The following is a 22,920-nucleotide window of genomic DNA, read 5'->3' on the forward strand; positions in this document are numbered from 1 at the left end:
TTTGAAAAAGAGCTAATTTTTTTTTCAAGGTGAGTATAATTACTCGTCAGTCTCTTCCCATGTGGCCCTTCAGCGGCGAGATGGCCCGGCAGTGGTGGGAGGTGACGTCCACAGAAAAGGGGATTCCCGCGTGCGACGCCCTGGTACAACTTACGGGTACCCCCTGGCTAAGCAAGGAGGTTCTGACGCCGGAGACGAAGCAGGAGTTATACGAAAGTCGATCTGGGATAACCGGACTTTTGGCTCACCACATTCCCAGGATGAGCTTTCCCCCGCTTTTGTACATCCAGGGTACATCGGCTGGAATTTATCCGCCAAGGTACTGGTATTGTCGTGAGCTGCGTTTCGACGATACGCTCGTGCTGACTTCGAACGCTTTTTTTTGAATTGCAACGTCGATTCAGTCCGGATAGAGAATATGACGAGACGTACGACGGCCCACCCAACCTCGATCTCGTTGGAAGTGTCACGTTCGACTACGAAAGAGCGTCGACCGACATCAAAAAATTGGGCATTCGGACCGTGCAAGTCAGAATGGGCCAAATCATAGGAGACGATGGATTCGTCCAGAGGGTGCACCGAGCGGACAAGAAAGGGAAATTCTTTTGGACGACAATTGGAACGGGAAACCAGTGGTTCCCGTGGATCCACATAGCCGATGTTTGCGACCTGCTGGTTCACATCATTGAAAACGACAACATAGAAGGAGTACGTTTTTTTTTTTTTTTTTGACAGACAGATTGAATGGCGAATTTACCAATTCCCGTACGCTGAAAAAGGCTGTCAACGCGGTCGCGCCCGAGAGGATTAAACAGGGAGATTTTGCACATCTGATAAGCAAAGAACTGGGATTTCATCTCAAGGGTCCTATGAGCGAAGCTATGGCACACTATTTGTATCCGTACAGAGCAGAACATGTCTTAGAAGGACAAGATGTCGTTCCCAGAGTAGCACTCGACACAGGATTTTGCTTTAGATACCCGCACATTGAAGATGCTCTGGCCGATACTCGGCCATACTGGATACCTCAGCGGCATTCACTTTGAGCTCCTTTGTCGGCACCGCTTTTTTCTCATGACAAAAAAAATTTGTACTTTTTTTTTTTCCCCCCCGAAGCGCGCACTGATCTAATCGTGTGCGCTGCAATCGACGAGAACGCGAAGATCGTGTAAAAAAAAAATTTTTTTAAAGCTTTTTCAGATAACAATCGTTGTCCGACCACTAGTTAGAGCTGTTTCGTACGTTCCGTCAAGTTCCTTCTTTTCGTGGAGAAAGCATCCGGGCGCAGAACGTCATCTCGCGAGAAACGCGTCGATTTTAACAAACTCGTCCGCCCCTCGTGTCCGCCGCGCGGGAGCTGCACGCTTCCCTGCACGAGCCGGCCTCGATGGAGATCAGATAAGTGCGCCCTCCCGTCTGCCTTCCCTCTTTCTAGGCCCATTTTCAGCGCAGTCCAAAAGATGCGATGCCTCTTCGCGAGTTTGCAAAAAAAAAAAATTTGTTCCTTGACTAATCTTTCTTGAAAGTGCGTGCATTTGTCCCTCATGCCATCCAAGGACGATAAGAGGCTGTTCATCGATAGAGTGGTCAAGCTCGCCGACGAGTACCCTAGGATCTTGATCGTGAACGCCAACAATGTTGGATCTAATCACATGCACTCTATCCGACGATTGATTCGAGGTTTAGGGATTTTGCTCATGGGGAAAAACACGCTGATACGCAAAGCCATCCGAGAACACCTGCCGGACAACCCGAACTTGGAACCTTTGCTGCCCCACATTCACGGCAACATCGGCCTGGTCTTTACGAAAGGAGACGTTCATCTTCTTAGAGAAAAGCTTACAGAAATTAAAGTCTCAGTTGCCGCCAAACCTGGATCGATATCCCCCGTCGACATTGTCATTCCGAAGGGCGGCACCGGCCTTGAACCCAACAAGACTTCGTTTTTGCAAGTTCTCAACATCCCGTCCAAAATAGAAAAAGGACAAATTGACATTCTCAGCGACGTCAAACTTGTTTCCGCAGGATCTAAAGTTGGCGCTTCGGAGTGCGCTCTGTTTTCCCTGCTCAGCATCAGACCCTTCATCTACTCTCTGAAGGTATCGATGGTTTACGAAGATGGGAATATATACAGCAGCAGTGTCCTAGACATCACAGACGATTCGATTTTAGGCGTTCTGAAAAACGAAATTTCTAACGTTGCAGCCATATCTATGGCTACACACCTTCCGACGTTGGCAGCCTTCCCCCACATACTGATAAACGCATACAAAGACCTACTGGCCATTTCTATCAGCACGGACTATACGTTCAAGGAATCGGAACTAATCAAGGAAATGATATCCAACCCCGAAGCCTTCCAATCTAGACAGCCATCAACAAGCGACGCCGCGGCCGAAAAGCACGCCGAGAAGCAGGCAGAGGAGGAAAGCAAAAAAGAAGAAAGTGAAGATGAAGGCGGACTGATGGACTTTGGGCTGTTCGGAGACGACTAAATGCACAAAACCACCTGAGGACGGTCGAGACTTCCTTCATACATGATCCAATAAATTCATACAAAAAATGTGTGGTTTTTTTTTTTGCACTCCGAAAATGAAAAAATAGATTTGCGTTTGCGCTCAACAAAGACAAATCACTTTCTCTCCTTTATTTTAGCTCTTTTTGCTTTGGACGGGCCAACGACGTATGTCATCCTTTTGATGTTCAGAGGCTGCAGGACGGGCTCGAGCACCTCACCGACCTCGGCTGTCAGATGACGCTCGTCTCGATGCAACGTCGTCCCCGTTCGACCTTCAGAAGATACTTTTTGGCCGAACGGTGAATTCGACTTGAAAGACACGTCCTGCAGCCAAGGAATGTTTAAAGGGGGCGCTTGCCTCTCGATAAAGTCGACCATCTCGTCCCAACAACTTTTTTCGACGGTTCTCTTAAACCCCATACATATGAGAGATTTAATGTCCAGCGAATTTGAAAAAAGCTGCGCAAGACTCTTCGAAGATTCAGGCAATAAGCAAAAAGCAACATTTCTAATTCTGCAAAGCAGTGGAAGATGCTCAATCAGTCTTCTCGGCTGGACGTTCTGACAAACAATAACGAGCCTCAAAAGATCGTTCTCTAATGCCCTCGTGATTGCATTAAGTCCAAGAACAATCTGATCAAAATCAGAAACAGCCATCTTATCCAAAGAACGAGCGTCTCTCGATTCAGGAACCGCACTTGAACCATCAACCACCGCATTTGCATCCAAAGGACCGCTCACGTCCGATTCACGCTTTCGCACTTCTTTGCGTCCGCGCGTTCTATCACATATCTCAGAGTCGTCAGTACAAGTCGGTTGCCTGCCACGTGTTCGGCGGCCTCGAGGATAGTTTCTCAAAGCCAACGATAGCTTCCCAATAATAGTCTGTCCGACGTCGGACTTCAAAGGCAACCTGCGCTCTCTTCTGGGTCAATCTAAATCGCGTGTCTCGTACATAGACCAGACTCAAAAATCGTACCAAGAAAATTGATAGGGCGTGTCGTAAATGTCTTTCGACCGAACTTTATGTACGCCTTTGTCTGCTAGTATGGTTCCAGAGAAAGCCTCCTTTCCGATGCTTGAGCTCATTCTGTATACTCAAAGACGACATGTACTGCTTTTTATCGCGCCTACACAAAAATGATGGGGCGGGTCGTTTGTGTACTAAAAAAAATATAAATTCCCCTCAAAAATCTAATCGGTGCCGCCATGGCTCCTGCTACTTACTCCACTCAATCCTTCTTTAAATGGACAAGGCCTTCTATGTATCGTCCAACTTTCCCTCTCCTCGCCTGTTCAATCAAACACAATTAACCCGCTTTTTTTTCATTTTTTCCATTTCTTTGAGCATTTCGTACAAGTAAAGAATTGAGTCATAGGTTCATCCGCTGATCTTGTCTGAGCCTGCGTAACGTGGACTTTATTAGAACCGCATTTTAAGCAGGGCTCAGTCGAACAATTGGCCTCCAATTTTGGCTGCTGTCTAGCTGCCGTAGATTCTTCAATGATCGTTTCTCTCTTCTTTCGAACCTCTTCTGTCGCCAGCTCTTCGGAACTCATGGTCGCCAGCTTCTGTATCGCTAAAACGCCAGTGCAAATATCATTTAGTAATTTCTTATTTTGGCTCAGGTTAAAACGTATGGATTGAAGCTGATCAATATATTCATCCATGTCCTTATATCGGTTGTACACAGCCTCTTCTATCACTATGGCCAAATTGTGGCAGAATATTTCTGAATCGTGCAAATGGGGTAAAAGAGATTGTGTTTTCAGCGTCATGAATAAATTGTTAAACAGGGTACGGCGCTTGTTATTGGCGGGAACAGTGTATTCGTATTTGTCTACGAGAGGGTTCCTGTTTTCTTGTAGTTTGTCATTTGAAGAAGCCATGGCTTCACACGAAGAGTCGCAAAAATTCTTAGCCGGCCTCAACTCATTATTCAGAATATCAGTTTTACCTTCAGTTTTGTATCTCTTATTGGGCACGGAATGACTTTCAGCATCTATAATTTGCGTTTGTTGGCTCAGCTGCCTCAGAGCCGTCTGCTTCCACAATAGCAAAAGCCTAGATATCAATTCAGATGCACTCTGGTGTTCTTTTACATAACGCTTTAACCGAGTTATCACCTTCCCAATTTCAGTTTCTTGAAGAACGCTCAGGGACATATCTAGTCTTTCTAAAATAAGCAGATTTTCCATGACTAAGTCGTAATCCTGTTAAAATGTTTAGTCTCATGCAAAAAACGTGCTCAAGTGCCAGAGCGAGAGCCAATAAAAGAGGCCAAGCTCGCCAAGCCCGGCTAAAAAAACGGAATGACCAATGCAAAGGAAGTAGAAGAAAAATACCTTAGTTGGTTCTCTGATAAAATCTTGTAAAACAGACTTTACTCTTAAGACGGATTCGATCATTTCGTAGCGAATGACATATTGAAAAAATACTTCAAATAAAACTAAAATTATTGAGGAAATTTTCAATTCTAATTTACTAACGCTTTATTGAATTCGATGGGTGTTTGAAGCGGAAACAATTTTTTTGCTCAGCTTTTCATATTCGATTCAAATTTAACTTGTCTACATAACAGTGATTAAAGCGAGTCCAGTAATCAATGAAGCAGGCAAAATGTAGCTAGATTCTACACCACTAGTAAGAAGGAGCTCGCCACTGTTTGCACTAGTAGTAGCTTGTGGAAGGGCTGTTTGAGTAGCAACAGTCTGTGTGGGTACCGCGGCTGTGGTAGCAGTGGCAACAGGTAAGGTTTGGACTGGTTGGGCAACGGCAGCAGTAGCAAGAGGTTGAGCAACGGCAGCAGTAGCAAGAGGCTGAGAAACAGCAGCAACTGTTTGCTGGGGCTGGCTATTGCCGTTGGCTACAAAAACTTGTGCTGGTTGTCCATTGACACCTGCTGATCCTGGGACGTTCCCAGCGAACGCAACCTCCTGACAGTATACAGATAAGACGAATAAGCAAGACAAAGCAAGCGATAATACAAGCAGACGAGTTTGTGCCATTATGTATCTTATAAAGAGTATAAGGGGTATTGTATTAGCAATAATATAAAGCAGAATTAAATAGAAGATTATTGAGCATACTTGTTTATAAGAAGGTAAAATTGAAACTGAATTAGCACATAGACGAACGCTTAGATGTTTAATTTATTTCTGTTATAAAAGCTAATATACGCAAGACTATATAAATATGCTAAATATTCGTAAATTCTTGACTAAATTTTTAGGAATTTAACAAAACATGCATTTTTATTTGACTAATTACATAATTACACAAACATCGTTGCTCTTTTTTACAGATTACACATTTCGACATGTTCGAACGGCTACTAAAATTTGAAAAGTACCTGTATTTTCTACAAATTTAATTCTTATCATTGGCAAAAGCTTCTTGTTTACTTGATTATCCCTTACTTCTTTACCGTTTTTAAAGTTTTCCTGCTTTTGCTCATTAAATTTTAAATCTATGAATTTTTAGTCAATCGATTTTTTGACAGCTATTGATTCCATTGAAGTTATTGCAAACAGAATTGTGCGATAATATTCGCACAGATTTTGCTGTCATTTTGAAATAACACATTTGGTGCTATTCAGACAATATGCTGCAAAAGCTTAGGCCTAAAGACTCGTATACAACGACTGCAATTTAAATACACTTTGGTGTCATGATAATATAATTCGCGCTAAATAAACCGGCTATATTCTTTCTTCATTGAGTTTTTGCATCGAGAATAAATTTAATTTCCTCCGTCTTTCTAGGGCTAGTTTCAAACGTATTTGAAATGCCGGCGCAAGACAAGTGAATGAATGGGACCGGAGGCTTTTGACGTTTGTATCAGTCTGCCTATTAGGAACAGATATCATTTCAGAAACACCTATTACCATCTCCTAAGGTTATTCCTATCACTATTAACGTAGGCACAGTGCCTGACGTTTTACTTCCCGTTGTTTCCACCTAGTGAAAGAGAGCGATTTTCTGATAGTTTTAACATCTATTTGTTGTTTTAGATTTTCGTCTGGGAAATTAGATGCTCAAGGCACATAATTTCAGATGAATGTTGACCGTTAAAATGCCGTAATAACAGGGGGACTTTTTTGAGTATATACAGTTTGAAAATGGGTGGTGCAATAAAGACGTTAGGAACGAATGATTGATAGATAAAGTTTCAAATTCTCACTGTTCTGTAGCTGTACCAACAGCTTTCGTCGAGTCGTGAATTTATAGCTTTAAATTGGGTGAAAAAATAAGTCTGATTGTGTTGTATTTCCTGCTTTTCATCGAACACAAATAACTGCTGTTATTTTAATGGCAAAAATTATGAGTATTAAAGTGCACTTTTTTTTAGTACGTTAGGTCAGCAGTACGCATCAATGGTTTTCGCTTATCAAAAACACCCTAATTCTAAACTTGCCGTCAGTATTGGACAAACTCAAATGCGATGCTTAATGTTATTTAGCACAATTTGTACCGCTTTTTCGGTTATCTATAGATGGCGCGATTCTCAGGGGATCTCCGTTATGGGCTGTTCCGACAGCAAGACTCTCGATTAATTGGCAACGTTTTTTCCATCGGTGCATCTTTTTACGTGTTGCAGATCGCTTACAGTGCAGATTTTTTCACATCTGAATTTCTACGTCGCTGGCGACAAAATATCAGATATTGGCGCGGAAGGCAAAACCTACACAAGTTGACATTCGTCGACAATAAAATTTTCGAAGGGTGTTGTTCAGCCCCAATTTTTGTCGCGTCTTTTTGGCTCCCCTTTTGGATCGAGATGTCTGTGTGAGAGACATGTGGAATTCAAATGAACGCGACATCTATGTTTTGCCCTCTCAGTATGGAATAATTTTTGATCTCGGGGGTGATGATATCATTTTTGAAAAACTTCGTTACAGAGAGAGCTACAAATAGAGATTTTAGAGGAGCACAATTGGTCCATGCTGACAGACGTGCATAAATTATTTTGTGTGTTAGTCGGTGTTTTGTATAAATCCTCAGCGACTTGTTCGAAGGGGGCGCTAAGCCGTATGAACAGTGGTCCTCATACTCTTCTGTAGGAAAAGGGTAGAAATGGAAAGAAGCGTGCATCTCGAAGCAGCGAAAGCACGGTATGTTTGGTGTGTGAAATTAGGGGGTGCACTAAGTGTTAACGCGTGGGTTTTCAAATTGCGCACAGAGCGTGTGTATAGGGAATTATTGTAATAATTTTTATTAAACATTGTAAAGTTTTTGCACTAATCATTTTAGACATGAGTTCCTTTGGACGTATTTTTCGCACCACCACATTTGGAGAGAGCCATGGCCAGGTGGTAGGCGTCGTTGTAGATGGAGTCCCTTCTCTCATTGAACTTGATAAGTCTGACATACAAGCCCAACTTGATCGGCGCCGGCCTGGTCAGTCGGACGTGACAACACCAGTATGTTTTTTGGGTGTCATCGTTGATTAAGTCTTGAGTCAGCTGGGCCTGGCGTGTGCCTTTGATGGCAAAAATAACACTTTTTCACATTTCGAATCCAAATTTACTTGATAGCGGAATGAGGCAGACCAAGTGTCGATTTTGTCCGGAGTGCAAAACGGTATGACTTTGGGTACGCCGATCGCATTGGTTGTGTCGAATCTCGAGGTCAAGCGAGAAGATTATCAGAACATACTTACAGTGCCTCGCCCATCGCACGCGGATTACACTTACTGGATGAAGTATGGAATTCAAAGTTATTCCGGGGGTGGGCGAGCTAGCGCAAGAGAGACAATAGGCCGTGTTGCCGCTGGTGCCATAGCTGACAAGTGGCTTCGCAAGACGTTTGGCGTTGAAATTGTCGCGTGGGTTAGCAGCATTGGCGACATAGAGCTGGAAAAGAGCGTTTCTGCGCTTTTGGATGAGAAGATTACAAGAGAGGATGTTGACAAGACCGTTACCCGGTGTCCGGATGTTGAGGTTAGTAATAGGATGGCTGAGTTGGTTTCTAAAATTAAAGAAGAGGATGATTCGATTGGCGGTGTCATTACGTGTTTTTGTCGCAACGTTCCTCCTGGGTGGGGCGAGCCGTGCTTTGACAAGCTAGAGGCTATGCTGGCGTACGCCATGCTTTCGATTCCTGCCACCAAGGGGTTCGAAATTGGGTCTGGGTTTGCGGGTTCGAAAATGAGGGGAAGTCATCACAATGACACATTTGTGAAAAAAAACAAAAAACTTGGTACGACAACCAACAACAGCGGAGGTATTCAAGGTGGAATTTCGAACGGAGAAGACATCATTTTCAGAGTAGCGTTCAAGCCAGCGGCGACGATTAGAAAGCCTCAAATAACAAGTGACTTCGATGGTCACACAGTCATACTGGAAGTTAAGGGGAGGCATGATCCTTGCATCGTACCCAGAGCCGTCCCTATTGTCGAGAGCATGGCGGCACTTGTGTTAGCAGATGCAGCAATGTTACAGGCGGCCCGATGTTATAAAGCGTGAATATTGCAACATCCGCAAATAGAGGGGTACATATATATTTTTTGTCGAATTTTCGAATAACGAGACAGCGATTGTAATATAGTGGAATGAGGTGGCTCATCGATGAGACTGGGTGAGAGTGAGAGCGTCTTTCCAATTAGGGTTTTGCTTGGCTGACGTATTTCGTCTTCTGCGACGTTCTGGAAAAAAGGGGGGGGGGTTACCGAAGGCCCAGCATCTTTCTTAGAGACATGATTTCGTCTGCAGAGCATTGTCCCGGTGCGGCTTTGAATGGTAGTAGAGGGTGGGTGACTGGAGTGAGAAAGCTGTTTGTGATTCTCGTCAGTTTGCTTTGTTCACCGGCGACAATAGAAATCATGGGAATGCGTGGAAAGGCATTTTTTATGCGTCGAGACACTTCTAACATTTCGTGAATTCCGTCGGTGTGTGCTTGTGCGGAGGCGACGACTTTGACGACGTCGACGTTGTCGAGTGAGAGGCATTTTTCGAACATGGATTGTATGTTGTGACCCGTGGGGGCTGAGTTGAGGTCGTGCATTGAAACTAGAATTCTGCTGCATCGCTTTTCGTTCAGCAGCAGCTGGGACCTGTCTTTTGACCAACAGGCCTCCATGTCTACATATTCGCACCCTAGCCGGATGGCTAGCTGCAGGAGGGCGAAGAGTTCGCGTTCGTCGCCGGTGAAGAGTCCGCCTTGTTGTTTGGTGCGCACGGTGTATATCAGTGGGATTTGAGAGTGGCCGGCGGCGTGCAGCAGTTCTCGCAGGGTCGAGATTTGGCGACGGACGACGTCGTGGCTGCGGTGGTTATGCAGGAGGTCTATGCGAGCTTCAAGGGCGTGGCAAGATTGGACGAGGGTGGCGATGGTCTTCGCGCACAAAGAGCCATATTCTGGGAGGGTCAGGGACAGGAAGAATGAGGGGGTGCCGCCGGTGGGGGAGTAGGGAGGTAGTTGAACGGGGCCTCGAAGGATTCTTTTTACGAACTCGGAGAAAAGTTGAGGGGCCGATGAGAGTTTGTTGTTGATTGCAGTTAGATAGTATTCGTAGTGGGAGCATTGGAGAAAGATAGGCTGCCGTCTTTGCCAGGTGACGTCTAGATGTTCGCCCAGATCTGCTCGGTGAGGAGAGGTGTCGGTTAAATTTGAGTGGACGCTAGAGAGGTCTGAGGAGATTTGAATGATCAGCACGCGTTGACCGATTTGCTTGATGAATTTTTGGTTTTCCTCGGTCTCGACAACGCCGCCGCCGGCCGCGATGACGACTGGCTGATCTGATAGCTCGAGGACGGTTTTTACGAGGAGTGATGTCTCAATTGAACGGAATGCGTGCAGGCCGCGCGATTTGGTGAATTCGCCGATAGGCGCGCCATATTCGTCGGCGAATACCTGGTCCAGATCGACGAAGGGGCGATTTAACTCAGAGGCCAAGTTTTGTCCCATGGTCGTCTTGCCGCATCCTCTCATGCCGATGAGCAGGATGGGCGAGGCTGGGTCGAACACGCAATTAGGGGGCCAGCGCAGGGGGCACTGGGCTGGTGCAGGTGCCTTTGTTGGGCATTCTTGATGGAGGAGCGTCAGTTTGAATTGGTCGCGAAGCGTCGTCCAGAAAGTTGGGAAAGTTTTGTTCACGCAGTCTTTGTCCGAGATGTAAAGGTTTGGGACTCTAGACCCCAGCACGGCAAAGCACATGGCGATGCGGTGGTCGTTGTGGCATTCGATTTCGACGTTGTGGCGAGGCAGCTTGGTCAGGTCCCCCCCGATTCCCGCAATTTCTAAGCCGTCGTCCAGCTCTTTTACACAAAAGCCTATTTTTTTCAGTTCGGTTGCCACGGCTCGGATCCGGTCGCACTCCTTGAGGCGTTGGTTGGCAACGTTGACGATCCTCGTCGTGCCCGAGGCAACGGCTGCCAGAGCGGAGGCGGCCATGAAGGCGTCGGTCATGGAGTCCATACTGATAGTTCCGAGCGCTTTGAGTCCGGAGCCGCCGACGAGGGACGGGCCGCGGACCTCCACCCGGTCGTCGTTCAGGGAGACGGCGCACCCCATGGGCTCGAGGACCTGAAGCGCGAACTGAGCGTCTCCTTGGAGGCCGGGCACCATAGGCAAGGAGGCGCGGCCGCCCGTGATGGCGGCGATTGACAACAGGTAAGAGATCGACGAGGCGTCTGGCTCCACGGTCCATTCGGCGGGGTTTTGGTAGACGCCCGAGTTGATCCTGAAGGTGGAGGACTCGCAGGCATCGGCGGATTTAGAGACTTGGACGTTGATTCCGAATTGCCTCATCAACCCGACCGTCATTTCAACATAAGCGCTCGAGGGGGTGCGAGAGGGCGCGTGAATGGTCATGAGAGAGCCGCTCATATAGGGCGCGGAAATAAGTAGAGAGGAGACGAATTGGCTGCTTAGTTCCGATTTGACCGTGATATGAGGGTTCCTTTGGACGTCGTCGTCTTGGGAACGCGTTCCCGTGACTTCGATGGGGAGGGATCCTTCATCTTGCAAGTACCTGATTTCGCGAGAGCAGTTTATCAACGCATCGACCAAGTCCTTGATGGGGCGCTCTTTGAGTCTGTTCGATCCAGTTATGACGGTTTTGGTACCTTTTGCGAGCAAGGTACAGATGGTCGTCAGGAATCTGGAGGTCACGCCAGAGTTTTCGAGGTGGAGGTGGTGGGGAGAGCGTCGAGGCGTCAGCTTTCCGCCGGATCCGTGAACTGTCCAGGTGCGGTCAGAATGGTCGTATTCTATGGAGGTGCCTAGGTCCTTGAGCGCCTGAATCATGACGTAGGTGTCTTCTGCGTGCAGCAGTCCCTTGATCCGACAGGTGCCGCGTCCTAAGGCGCACATGGCCAAGACTCGGTTGGAGATTGACTTCGACCCCGGAGCCGCGAGTGTGGCGGCAGCGTGCACTTCGCGTTCAGGAGGGGGTGGGAGGATGCAAACGAATGGGTGCAGTACGGATCTCAGCACGTGGGTGTTGACAGGGACAGGTTGGGGAAGGCAATGTCCGATTCGGGTCAGCATCGTCATTCGAATGCGTTGACGAGCATTTTTTTTATCGAGTTTCATTTTTTTGATTAATCCTAAAATTTCTCTAACGGGGCACAGCTCCTTTGGAAGTTCTATGGGCAGGTGGCAGTTCCTGAGGCATTGGGAGAGGTTTAGAATGGCGAGCGGGTCGACCAGGTGTCCGGAGGCCTGAGCTACTTTTGCTTCCAAGATCATGCCGACGGAGACGCATTCACCGTGCAACATATGGCTCACGCTGGCCTCGATAGCGTGGCCCACCGTGTGCCCGTAGTTGAGGATGGACCGAAGGCACGTTTCGGTGGCGTCCTTTGAAACGACGTAGGCTTTGATTTCGATGGCACGGAATATCAGTCGGGAAGGCAGGCGGCTGAGAATTTCGCTCGGAGTTCGCTCCGCGCGGTCCGAAGTGCCGGGGAAAAATTGGGAGAGGTGTCGAACCTCGTCGAACGCGGAGGCGTCGCACGCGGCGAAGATTTTGACGATTTCAGCCATGCCGTTGTAGAACTCGCGAAGGGGAAGCGTCGTTAGGAAAGACAGGTCCACGAGCACGGCGGCTGGCATATGGAAGGCGCCGATCAGGTTTTTGCCCTGGGGCGTGTTGATGCCGGTTTTTCCCCCGATGCTGGAGTCGACCATGGCCAATAAAGTCGTTGGAACTTGTACGAAAGGAATTCCCCGCAAAAACGTGGCAGCTACGAATCCAGCTACGTCGCCCACGACTCCACCGCCAATCGCTCGTTGATGGTAAGCAGCCGCGCACGGGGCAGTCAGTAAGACGACTTGGAGCGGACGGCGTCGTCGCGCACCCTGTCTGAGGTGTTTGTGTACAACAGAGTGGCTGCGGACGGCCCACAGAAAATTTCTCGTACCTACTATACAAGTATCTCGGTTGCATGTGTGGCGGATCATCCAGTCTTCGACGTTCGCCTTGGTTTCTCTGGACTTACTCGATTCCGACGGCTGGATCACGTAGTACAGGTATTTTCTCGACGAGGGTGGAGAGGTTTGGTAGGAGGCGGCGATAGATTGGCGGAAGTTTGCGCCGTACAACACGTCTATGTTCGAGTCAGTGACCAAGACGAACTTGGCAACGTCCCTCAAGCACTCTATGGACTCGAGTTCTTCTGGAAGTCTATTGGAGAGTTGGTGGCAAAGCTTGAGGCCCAGCTTCGTTCTGTAGTAAGGCTGCTCCCAATCCAAAGAGTTTCCTTTTGGCAGCGGGTCGGAGTCGAAGGGGCTTGGTTTCATGGGTTGGAGAGGGTTTGCGGACACAGGTCGCGCGTTCGGTTGGGAGTTTGAAGAAACTGGACGCGAGGCGAGAGGTCAGGTAGACGAATTGCCTACCTCTGTCGAGAGTGTTCTGTAACAGCTAAAAATTTTTTTTGGTGTTTCATCATATTGTCTCTGCGCCTTGTTTGGTTAGGGGAGCCCGTTTGGATTGCGAAAACTTTCCGATGGATAATTGGACCCCTGCGTCGTGGAGGAATTATCCCGTCGGTACGAAATAGTTTGGATGGCGATTGTCCTTTTCCACGCCTTTTTTTTTCGACGCTTGAGTTGGTGACGAGAACGCGTTTTTTTGTCCAGAACAACAGCCCGTGTACGCGGATTTGAACAGTTTGAGCGTGGCGCTAGAGGTCGTTCGGTCGTATCCGCCGATCGTTCATCAAAGGGAGGTTGTCGCTCTGAAGGAACAGCTGGCCAACGCGGCGGAGGGCAAGTGTTTTTTGTTGCAGGTTTGTCCGAGTGCTTATAAGAGGCTCTTAGGGTTAGAAGGGGTTCAGAGAAAAAAACATTTTTCTCCTGACTTGAGGAATTCGCCGGTAAAATTTGGTGACTGACAGTGCATGTTCGTCGTCGCGTTTGGCGACGGACGCGTGGCGAGAAAAGGGTGGGGACTGCGTAGAGCGGTTTGAGGACTTCAATGCTGCGTCTATAGAGAGTAGGTTGAAGGTTTTATTGAAGATGTCTTTGATTTTGGTATTGAAGGCGCACGTTCGAGTGGTGAATGTGGCGAGGATGGCGGGACAGTTTGCCAAGCCGCGGAGCAAGCCGTCGGAGGTAGTGGACGGTCAGACAGTGGCGTCGTACAGAGGTGACATTGTTAGCAGTCACGAATTGCCAAGGAATCCCGAACCGATCCGTTTGGTGCTAGCTTATTTTCACTCGGCGGCTACGTTGAACTACCTGCGCACACTGGCTCTGGAGAATACTGGGGAGTTGTATGAGCGCTTCTGCGCTCCGAGCGAGGGCAAGTTGGCGTGCGGGGAGTCCTCTGGCGGCGAGGTTGGCGATGGAGACCTTAAGGAAATTCTGAGAATTAATAGGGAAATTCGCGAGCAGAGGTTTGATTTTTACATGTCGCACGAGGGTTTGTTGCTCGGTTACGAGGAGTCTTTGACAAGGCGCCTGGGTACCGGTTATTACAACCTTGGGGCTCATTTTTTGTGGATTGGCGATCGCACTCGAAATATAGGCCACGCGCACGTGGAATATTTTAGAGGGCTTGAGAATCCAATTGGCTTGAAGGTGGGTCCGACTTTGGATCCAGTCGAGTTGGCAGAGTTGGTGCGGGTGTTGAATCCGAAGAGAGAAAAAGGAAGGTTGACACTGATTACACGATATGGCGTTTCTAAAGTGGAAGAGTGCCTTCCGTTGCACATATCCGCCGTGAAGCAGACTCGGATACCTGTCTTGTGGTGCTGTGATCCTTGCCACGGAAATACTGAGATGACGCTGAGTGGCATAAAAACCAGGTCTTTTGACAAAATTGTCGGCGAGTTGGTCACGTGTTTTAGAGTACACCGCGAAAGTGGCAGTCGCCTTGGGGGGGTTCACTTAGAAATCACCGGAGAAGACGTCACGGAGTGCACAGGAGGTTGCGGCGACGCGAGGGTGACCAACTTGAGCGTTAGATACGAAACATTTTGCGATCCAAGACTGAACTATGCCCAAGCGATTAGCATTGCATTGAAGGTTTCCGAAGAGCTGAACCGCCATACGGAAATGTGAGTGAAGGCGACCGAGGAGTTCGATGCGATGCAGGGTTTATGTTGTTTAATAGGAAATGTGTAATAGTTTTTGTTTTTGATGCACTTTGACGCCTGTCTGCTTGTTGCGCATGAATTCTGTCCGGCCGTGTTTTGAACGCTGGAGATTGCAATACGTTTGAGTACAAGTGCGGACGCAGTTCTCGTTGTTTGCGCAGGAGCCTCTCTACACGACAACTTTCTTTTCCCCCTCTCAAAAAAATTTTTTTTTGTAAAGTCAATGGCCTTGCGAGTCTAATTTTGAGCCATTGCTGCGGCTCAACGTGGTCGTCTGTGTCGGAGTGAGCTGCGATCTCAGAATTCGATTTTTCGACGACGCGAAAGGGTTGAAATTTTTTACCTCACCGCATTAATACATCGGAGTCTGCGACATCTGCTGCCTGCCTATCTTTTCTTCACTCAGCGCTGCAAGGCGAGGTCAGTCGAACGTCGTCGAGTTTCAAGATGCCTGCGTCGTACGGCTATTTCAGCACCACAAAGAAAGGTATGTGTGGTGGGATTGTCCACTCGTACGCACGAATCGCGCTGAGCCGCGGCTAACGAGCGGCGCTCGTAACAGGTGAGATCTATGAACTTCGCCAGGATCTGATAAGCAGCAAGGAAGAGAAGAAGAAAGAGGCCGTTAAGCAACTCATCGCTTCAATGGCAGTTGGTACGTCTTTCACCTTTTAATGCATACGGAGACGAAACGTTCGTGGCGAACGGTACGAGGCACTTTCGCGCGCTATACCGAGCTTTTGTTTCTGTCACACTCCATTCTCCGCCCGCTGAGCTGCGACGGTGACTCACGTCCTCTACGCGCACATTTAGGCAAGGACATGTCTTCTTTGTTTACGGAGGTCCTGAACTGTATTCAGACCAGCAACCTGGAACTGAAAAAGCTCGTCTACCTCTATATTATGAACTATGCTAAACTGCAGCCCGAGCAGGCTATCCTGGCCGTCAACACCTTCCAAAAGGTAGAGAAAACCGCGCCTCTTTTTTTTTTTAGCTCTGGATCTCTCTCATAGAGCTAGCGCGGCGGCCGAGGCTATGGGCGAGATTCAGTCGAAGATGACATGCAGGATTAACCAATTTGCTATTTCGAAACACAAAACAGGACTCGAATGACAAGAATCCCCTCGTTCGCGCCCTGGCTATCAGAACCATGGCCTGCATCCGCGTGAAGGAAGTTATCGAGTACTTCTGCGAGCCCTTGGGGCGTGCTCTTTCTGTACGGCCTAAGCGTTTTTTTTTGTACTGATTTGAGTTGGGTGGCTTTTTTTTTTCTCCCCCCCTCTCTGACAGAGCTCGGTGGCAAGTCCCGCGAGGTTCAGTTTAGCTGATTTGTTTCATCCCTCTCCTCCCGGAAATGTTCCCCCTCTCTCATTCAAGGACCCGGACCCCTATGTGCTCAAGGAGGCCGCCCTTTGCGTGGCGAAGTTGTACGACATCGACCCTGCGATGGTCGAGGAGCAGGGCTTTCTGAACCAGCTGTATGACCTGCTCGGACACTCGAACCCCATGGTGATCGTGAACGCGGTGACGGCGCTGTACAGCATTAGCGAGGTGTCTGAAAAGCCGGTTCTCGTCGTCAAAAAATCGCTCCTATTCAAGCTGCTGTCTATTTTCGACGAGTGTACCGAATGGGGGCAAATTTTCATTTTCAGCGCCTTGACAAGCTATGTGCCTCAGAGTTCCCTGGAGGCCAGCAACATATGCTCGCGCATTTCGCTCCACCTGCAACACGCGAATAGCGCGCTGGTGCTGGCGTGCTCCAGGGCGCTGTTGCACTTCATGAACTTCATCTACTCGTCGGACACCAACGCGAGTCTGTGCCAGAAGATCGCGCCGCCGCTCGTGACGTTGCTGTCTAGGAAACCGGAAATTCAGTACGTCGTGCTGAGAAACATCAACCTGATTACTCAGTTGTACCCGACCATTTTTCAGAATTCGTTGTCCATATTTTACTGCAAGTACAACGACTGCAGCTACGTGAAGGCAGAGAAGTTGGAAATGCTGGTGTTATTGGCGAACGAAGAGAACTACGAGCACATCTTGCTGGAGCTCAAGGAATACATTCGGGAGGCCGACCTAAACTTCGTGAGCAAATCTATCGAGGTGATAGGTCGATGTGCGATCAAGTTGAAGTGCGCGTTGAAGAAGGTGACTGAGCTGTTGGCGGGCTTGGTCAGGACAAAGGTGCCGCACATCCTTCAGCACGTGGCAGTTGTGGTAAAGGACCTCTTGCGGAAGTATCCCGGACGGCTCGACCAGATAGTTTCTCTTCTTTGCGAGGATATGCACATTTTCTCCGAGTTGGACGCGAAGACCAGCATGATATGGATGATTGGAGAATACGCGGACAAGATCAGTCAGCCCTACGAGTGTCTGAAATCGTTTGTCGACAATTACCTAGACGAGCCGTCTCAGATTCAGTTGCAGCTGCAGACGTCCAGCGTGAAGGTGTACTTGAAATTGGCTGACAAGATGCCGCAAACTCGGCAGTTGATGCAGACTGTTTTGAACATGGCGCTTCAAACGGATCACCCCGACGTTCGAGATCGCGCCTATATTTACTCCAGACTACTCTCTATCGACGTCGAGGACATGAGGCAGATTGTGCTGGCCGAAAAGCCCTTGGTGGTCGAGGTCGTAGAATACTTGACGCCTTACCAACTGAAGGAGCTGCTGCCCTATATTTCGATGCTGGCATCCGTCTACCACAAGCTGCCCACTAAGCCCGGTTTCAGGCACTGGAATGCGATGTACAACCAGCACGTCGACTCGGAGGCGGGTCTGAGTTCGACGAACAGATTCGGAATTGACACCTCTTTGGACAAATTGAACAAGCTCAGCGGCACGCAGGATCTGTACATCAAGGAGACTTATCGCGTTTTGGACTCCCCTGATGAACTCGGCGTGAGAATAGACGTAGGATTCGTTCGCTCCGACAAGTCGAAGTTCTATTTTTTGATGAGCGTGACCAACTGCTTCGATCAGGCTACGTACGGTCCATTCTACGTCAAGTTCGCGCCAAACTATGCAAGGCTAGTGCCCGTCGTGTCCGAAATCAAGGGCGTCTTGCTCCCCTGCCAGACCTTGGACATCGAAATTCCCTGTTGCTACAACAACGAAAGCGCGCCGTTCTCAGACCACGTTCAAGTTTTTCTTGACTTGAACTTTCATGTCGAATTCGACGTGCCGCTGCCAATCTATTTGCTGTTCAAGGAACAGCTGTCCTGCAGTCCGAGCAAGTACCTCTTAATGTGGGAGAACATCCAAAACGAGAACGCGCAGGTCATCGAGACGGCGCAGCTATTTTCCCCGAACCCCAAGCACGTGGTTGCCCGCTTGCTCGCCTACAACCTATCGATGATTATAACGGTGACCGCGAAAAATGGCTCGGTCAACCACTACATGATCGCTCAAATATGGGATAATTGCAAGTTTTTGTTCGAATTTACCTTTTTCGAAAACTATCTAATCATGACGCTGAAGTGCGACGAAACTTCTCTCAAACTGAATCTAGAACAGGTGTTGTCTCATATGAACGACCTCCTCACGAAGCCCGGTAGGTCCCCACTCAGCCAGGCGGGGTGATGGCGTTGACGAGGGATGGGCAAAGGAAATAAAAAAAAGCAGAAGTGTGTTGTTTTGAGTCCCGGAGGTGTGTTGAGATTTATGTGACACCCTTTTTTTTTTTTGGCAATTTGAAGAGCAGTTTTTCTTCGGTTGTAGCATTTCACTTGCCGCTCCAGAGAGGCGAGGAGGCGACTTTTGGCGCCGATGCGCCCGCGCCGCCTCGAGGGCGCATAGTCGACGGTTGCGCACCGACGAAAGCAGGAGTCGGTGTCCGCACTGACGCGTCGAGGGCGCGAAGCCGGGTTCTCCGAGCGCGGGCGAGGTGAGCTTCGAAGACGCGCGCTTTGGCGGGGCGGTTTTTGGGGCGTATTTCGTTGAATCTGCTAGTTCGTATGCCCAAAAAAAAAAAAAGAGATTGCGGTTTTCCGTTGTTTTTGTCATTCACGATGCTAAGGCGTCTCGTGTTTAGTGCCTTTGCCGCGGGCACAGCGGCGCCTTCGGCGGACAATTCTCGTCCCGCTGGAGCCTCTAACGGTCGAGTGCCGAACGATCTGGCCCCTTGTGAGCGGAGCGTTCGCAAGGATGCCCCTGAGCTCGTCCAAGTCATCTTGGTGATGAGGCACGGCTATCGAACACCGCTGTACGGTTTTGGGAGTTTAGAGTCTCTCGACTGGCAGTGTCTCTCTCCGGAGGAGACCGAGAGCATTTTCAGCCAGATTGACTTGTATCGGGTGAAGCCGAGCAGTTATATCGAGGAGGAGAAATGCAGAGTCGGACCAGAGGTGTTGGACGTAGCGTCGTTCAGAAAGGCCGTCGTTGGGTTTGGCAATTGTTTTTCTGGTCAGCTTACAAGGTTAGGGCATCAAGTACTTATGGATATCTTTTTTTTTGCGTATAAGATGCCTTACACTTTGTGGATCTTGTCCTGAATATTTTTTTTAGCTTTGTCTAAAATTTTTTTTTTCGAAATTCAGCAAATGTCGGCTTTGGGTCAAAAACTTCGCCGACACTACGTTGATTTTCTGAATTTTCTGCCTTCAGAGTGGGACGCGCGACAGTTTTTCGTCCGATCAAGTAGCATTAGGAGGAACGTTGAGTCTGCGTTCGAGGTTATTCGGGGCATGTACCCGAAGAGCAGAGAGAACGTTGCGATTCATCTCTACAGTCCGAAAGAGGAGAACATCTACTTTGACAACACTTGCAAGACGCTCAGACAGCTTTTTTTGGAATTTCGGTACCCGGGCGGGATAAACGCCGAAAAGAGACAGTGGGGGCCGCTTTTTGAAGCGAGCGACTTCAAGGATGTGAGTGAATACCAAAGTTGGTCGAGGTTGTCGCCGCCGGCTTTATGCAACAAGTTGTGGACCATATTTGCCCACAATTTACCTTTTCCGCAGGGAATTACGCCGGAAAGCGTGGTCAAGGCGTGCGAGCTCTCTGGAAAGTACCACGGAGAGTTACTGAGTGATCCTTTGGTCTGCAAATTGGGGATTGGAAGATTGTTGAAGGATATTGTCCAACATTTGCAATACAAAATATCGACTCGGTCGATTGACGGTTCGGAGCCGGCGAATGGTGATTGGTCGCCGAGGCTCGTTCTGCTCAGCGGACACGACAGCACGCTGGCGCCTCTTCTGCAGACGCTAAAGCTGTCGAAGGGTATTCATCCAACTATGGGTTCGGTGATCGCGTTCGAACTTTGGGCGCAAAAATCTCAGCCCGAACCGACCTATTTTGTCAAGGTTATGTACAACTTTGAAGACATGATCATCCCGGAATGCAACAACCAGATCATGTGTCCCTGGAACGACTTTTTCGAGCTAACAAAATCTAAAATACCGCAGGACTACGATCTTGAGTGCCATCTGCCGAAGGCATCTGTGTAAGGTGCATAATATATATACATATATATATATATTGAGAGGGAAATTCGTTATTTTTTAGGGGCGTAGAGCTTCAACTCCGCCGGGAGGTCTTGATCCTGAATGAGCGCGTCGTTCATGTATATTCTCCTTATTCTGCAAGAGGCGTGAACCTGGATTCTGAGGAAGTGCTTGTAGGCCGTCCCGTACGTTCTCTTGCACAGGTTGGCGAGGTCGATAGATATGGAGACCCAGTCCGGATCCAGCTGGAGGGGGAGGAGACAGATTTCCGGCAAGACGTCCGTTTTGGATATCCAGTTCGACGCTCTGAACCTCCGGATTTGCTTCTGATCGTCCAGGATTTCGAACTCGAACGAAAAGTACTTCTCCAGCTAATTTCAACCAATTTCGTGCGTAAGATCGAGCGGATAGTTTTTTTTTTTTTTCGCGACGTACATTTTTTATCTGGAGGACCAAATAGGGCAGCTTGATGTCTAGAGACTTCTTAAGTTGAGGGGAGTCCACTTCCGCCGGGCACCGGATAAAAGTGGACGGGAGCTGTGCCTCGCTTTGTGCGTACAATTCCAGCACCGTCGATTCCAGAATTTCATCCGTTGTGAACCGTATGACGCTCTTTTCCGTTCCTGCGTTTACGAAGAGTGGTCAGCATCGAGCGCGCTCACGGAGGGGTCGCGTCCCCGGCAGGTTCGGCGAGGCGCGTCCAGAAAAAAACAAACCTTCGTGGTGCTGCGACCAGAGCTGAAGGGGCTCAACGCCCAACGAAAAAAACAGCGACAAAATGCCAGAGTGCCATATGTTTGAAAACATAAAAACAGGGAAGAGAATGACCGTAGACGCTGAGCTGCGCGAAGAGGTCAGAATACCGTAAGTTTCAAAAACGCCTTTCGAGTTCGCAAAATGGTCGCTGTCACGCGAAACGACACTGAATGTCCGAGATCCGATTTTTTTTCGCACAAAAATAGCGGACCAAGAAAACGCGGTAGTTCGAGAGCGACGTAAAAAAAAAAAAAAAAAAAACTGAGCATTTTTTTTTTCGAGCAGTACTTGACAGGCTTCCCTCTCGATGTTGTCTCGATGCCTCGGCGTCAAATGCGCTCCAAGCGCTCGCCTTCGATTCGACCGCTTTGCCTCCTCGTCAGCGAAACCGTCTAATGCATGTTTTCCTCACTTTTTGGCTCAGCCAGCGCCCGTCGGGTCGAGGATGTGCTTACGCTTTTCGAAAGATACAAACGATAGGTGTGCTGGGCGCCGGCCAAATGGGCACAGGAATCGCGCAAGTGTCCGCCCAAATAGCCAAAAAGAAGACGATTCTAGTCGATGCCAGCGAGGCTGCGACGAAGAGGTCGATAGACAGCATAAGTAAGTGTGTGTGTGTATGTGTATGTGTCCGTTGTGTGGACTGACGATATGCACAATGCAGTTCTCATTCTCAATATTTGATTTTCGAAAAGGTTCGATGCTTTCAAAGGCCGTTAAGAAGGGGAAGATAGACGAGAGCGAATCGACTGAGACGCTGAGCCTCCTGACCGCCACGACTCAGATATCTGAACTGGCCAAGGCCGACTATGTCATCGAGGCCGTTTCCGAGAATCTAGAACTCAAACTGCGCGTTTTTGAAGAATTGTCCAAAATTTGCCCACCGCACGTCGTTTTGGCCACCAACACGTCTTCTATTTCGGTCACGAAGATCGCCTCGAGCAGCGACCGTCCGGAAAGGGTGATTGGGCTGCACTTCATGAACCCGGTTCAGGTGATGAAGTTGGTCGAGGTTATTCCTGGACTTCAAACTTGTCAAGAAACGATCGACACGACCCTGAGCGTGGTTTTGTCGATGGACAAAACGCACGTCTTGAGCAAGGACATGCCAGGATTTATCGTCAACCGCTTGCTCATGCCCTACATCAACGAGGCCATCATTTCTTATTCAGAGGGTCTAGGAACTCTCGAGGACCTCGACAATGCGATGAAGTTGGGCACCAATGTGCCAATGGGGCCTCTGACTTTGGCAGACTTCATCGGCTTGGACACTTGCTTGGCTATCATGCGCGTCCTCTACAGCGAGTTCAGCGACAGCAAGTACAGGCCGGCGACTCTGCTGGTCAAATATGTGGATGCGGGCTGGCTCGGCAGAAAGACCGGGAGAGGGTTCTACGACTATAGCAAGGCAGATTCAGACGTAAAGAAGAGCTGAATTTTTGTTGACGCGTCAACAAAAAAAAAGTGTGAATTCTGTAACCAATTTTTTTTTTTTTATGCAGCTTGTCGCGCGCAAAAGAGAGCGCGCTTGCCGCGGCCGACCGACCGGATTGCACCGCCGGTTTCGCGAATCGTGCGGGGGTTTTGAGCGTTCGCCGACGGGTGCGAGCGCTGTCGCGCGAGAGGGGACAGCGGCTCGATTTGTGTATT

The 22,920-nt window shown here is 48.7% G+C and overlaps 8 protein-coding genes and 2 long non-coding RNA genes across 10 annotated transcripts; 6 read left to right on the top strand and 4 right to left on the bottom strand.

The window, feature by feature from the left end:
* Positions 1 to 1,219: 1,219 nt before the first annotated feature.
* LOC126313359 (60S acidic ribosomal protein P0-like) lies at positions 1,220 to 4,270 on the top strand. Its single transcript, XM_049992307.1, has 2 exons — positions 1,220 to 1,238; positions 1,527 to 4,270. Exon 2 carries the CDS (start codon positions 1,545 to 1,547, stop codon positions 2,493 to 2,495), a length of 951 nt encoding a protein of 316 aa, XP_049848264.1. The 5' UTR covers positions 1,220 to 1,238; positions 1,527 to 1,544; the 3' UTR covers positions 2,496 to 4,270.
* Positions 3,845 to 4,941, bottom strand: LOC126313358 (putative transcription elongation factor S-II). The gene is made up of 2 exons (XM_049992306.1): positions 4,865 to 4,941; positions 3,845 to 4,732 (listed from the first exon to the last, which is right to left on the bottom strand). The coding sequence occupies exons 1-2, from the start codon at positions 4,925 to 4,927 to the stop codon at positions 3,845 to 3,847; spliced, it is 951 nt and encodes a 316-aa protein (XP_049848263.1). The 5' UTR covers positions 4,928 to 4,941.
* Positions 4,942 to 4,986: 45 nt separating this feature from the next.
* On the bottom strand, positions 4,987 to 5,700 carry LOC126313360 (uncharacterized). Its single transcript, XR_007555114.1, has 2 exons — positions 5,609 to 5,700; positions 4,987 to 5,534 (listed from the first exon to the last, which is right to left on the bottom strand). It is a non-coding gene; the product is annotated as an uncharacterized LOC126313360 (long non-coding RNA).
* Positions 5,701 to 7,774: 2,074 nt separating this feature from the next.
* Positions 7,775 to 9,133, top strand: LOC126313361 (chorismate synthase-like). Its single transcript, XM_049992308.1, has 2 exons — positions 7,775 to 7,942; positions 8,057 to 9,133. The coding sequence occupies exons 1-2, from the start codon at positions 7,775 to 7,777 to the stop codon at positions 8,984 to 8,986; spliced, it is 1,098 nt and encodes a 365-aa protein (XP_049848265.1). The 3' UTR covers positions 8,987 to 9,133.
* A 52-nt stretch (positions 9,134 to 9,185) lies between these two features.
* On the bottom strand, positions 9,186 to 13,265 carry LOC126313398 (uncharacterized). The gene has a single exon (XM_049992345.1). It carries the CDS (start codon positions 13,263 to 13,265, stop codon positions 9,186 to 9,188), a length of 4,080 nt encoding a protein of 1,359 aa, XP_049848302.1.
* A 771-nt stretch (positions 13,266 to 14,036) lies between these two features.
* On the top strand, positions 14,037 to 15,029 carry LOC126313399 (uncharacterized). Its single transcript, XM_049992346.1, has one exon. It carries the CDS (start codon positions 14,037 to 14,039, stop codon positions 15,027 to 15,029), a length of 993 nt encoding a protein of 330 aa, XP_049848303.1.
* Positions 15,030 to 15,303: 274 nt separating this feature from the next.
* On the top strand, positions 15,304 to 18,718 carry LOC126313363 (AP-1 complex subunit beta-like). The gene is made up of 5 exons (XM_049992309.1): positions 15,304 to 15,551; positions 15,627 to 15,719; positions 15,878 to 16,026; positions 16,167 to 16,280; positions 16,442 to 18,718. The coding sequence occupies exons 1-5, from the start codon at positions 15,512 to 15,514 to the stop codon at positions 18,647 to 18,649; spliced, it is 2,604 nt and encodes an 867-aa protein (XP_049848266.1). The 5' UTR covers positions 15,304 to 15,511; the 3' UTR covers positions 18,650 to 18,718.
* A 359-nt stretch (positions 18,719 to 19,077) lies between these two features.
* LOC126313364 (counting factor 60-like) lies at positions 19,078 to 20,517 on the top strand. The gene is made up of 2 exons (XM_049992310.1): positions 19,078 to 19,497; positions 19,606 to 20,517. The coding sequence occupies exons 1-2, from the start codon at positions 19,078 to 19,080 to the stop codon at positions 20,515 to 20,517; spliced, it is 1,332 nt and encodes a 443-aa protein (XP_049848267.1).
* A 20-nt stretch (positions 20,518 to 20,537) lies between these two features.
* LOC126313365 (uncharacterized) lies at positions 20,538 to 21,398 on the bottom strand. The gene is made up of 3 exons (XR_007555115.1): positions 21,231 to 21,398; positions 20,950 to 21,137; positions 20,538 to 20,885 (listed from the first exon to the last, which is right to left on the bottom strand). It is a non-coding gene; the product is annotated as an uncharacterized LOC126313365 (long non-coding RNA).
* Positions 21,399 to 21,547: 149 nt separating this feature from the next.
* LOC126313366 (3-hydroxybutyryl-CoA dehydrogenase-like) lies at positions 21,548 to 22,731 on the top strand. Its single transcript, XM_049992311.1, has 3 exons — positions 21,548 to 21,667; positions 21,738 to 21,873; positions 21,966 to 22,731. Exons 1-3 carry the CDS (start codon positions 21,578 to 21,580, stop codon positions 22,703 to 22,705), a joined length of 966 nt encoding a protein of 321 aa, XP_049848268.1. The 5' UTR covers positions 21,548 to 21,577; the 3' UTR covers positions 22,706 to 22,731.
* The last annotated feature ends 189 nt before the right edge of the window (positions 22,732 to 22,920 follow it).

Source organism: Schistocerca gregaria, unplaced genomic scaffold (assembly GCF_023897955.1).
Source record: "Schistocerca gregaria isolate iqSchGreg1 unplaced genomic scaffold, iqSchGreg1.2 ptg000473l, whole genome shotgun sequence".
In the NCBI taxonomy this organism is placed as follows: Eukaryota; Metazoa; Arthropoda; class Insecta; order Orthoptera; family Acrididae; genus Schistocerca; species Schistocerca gregaria.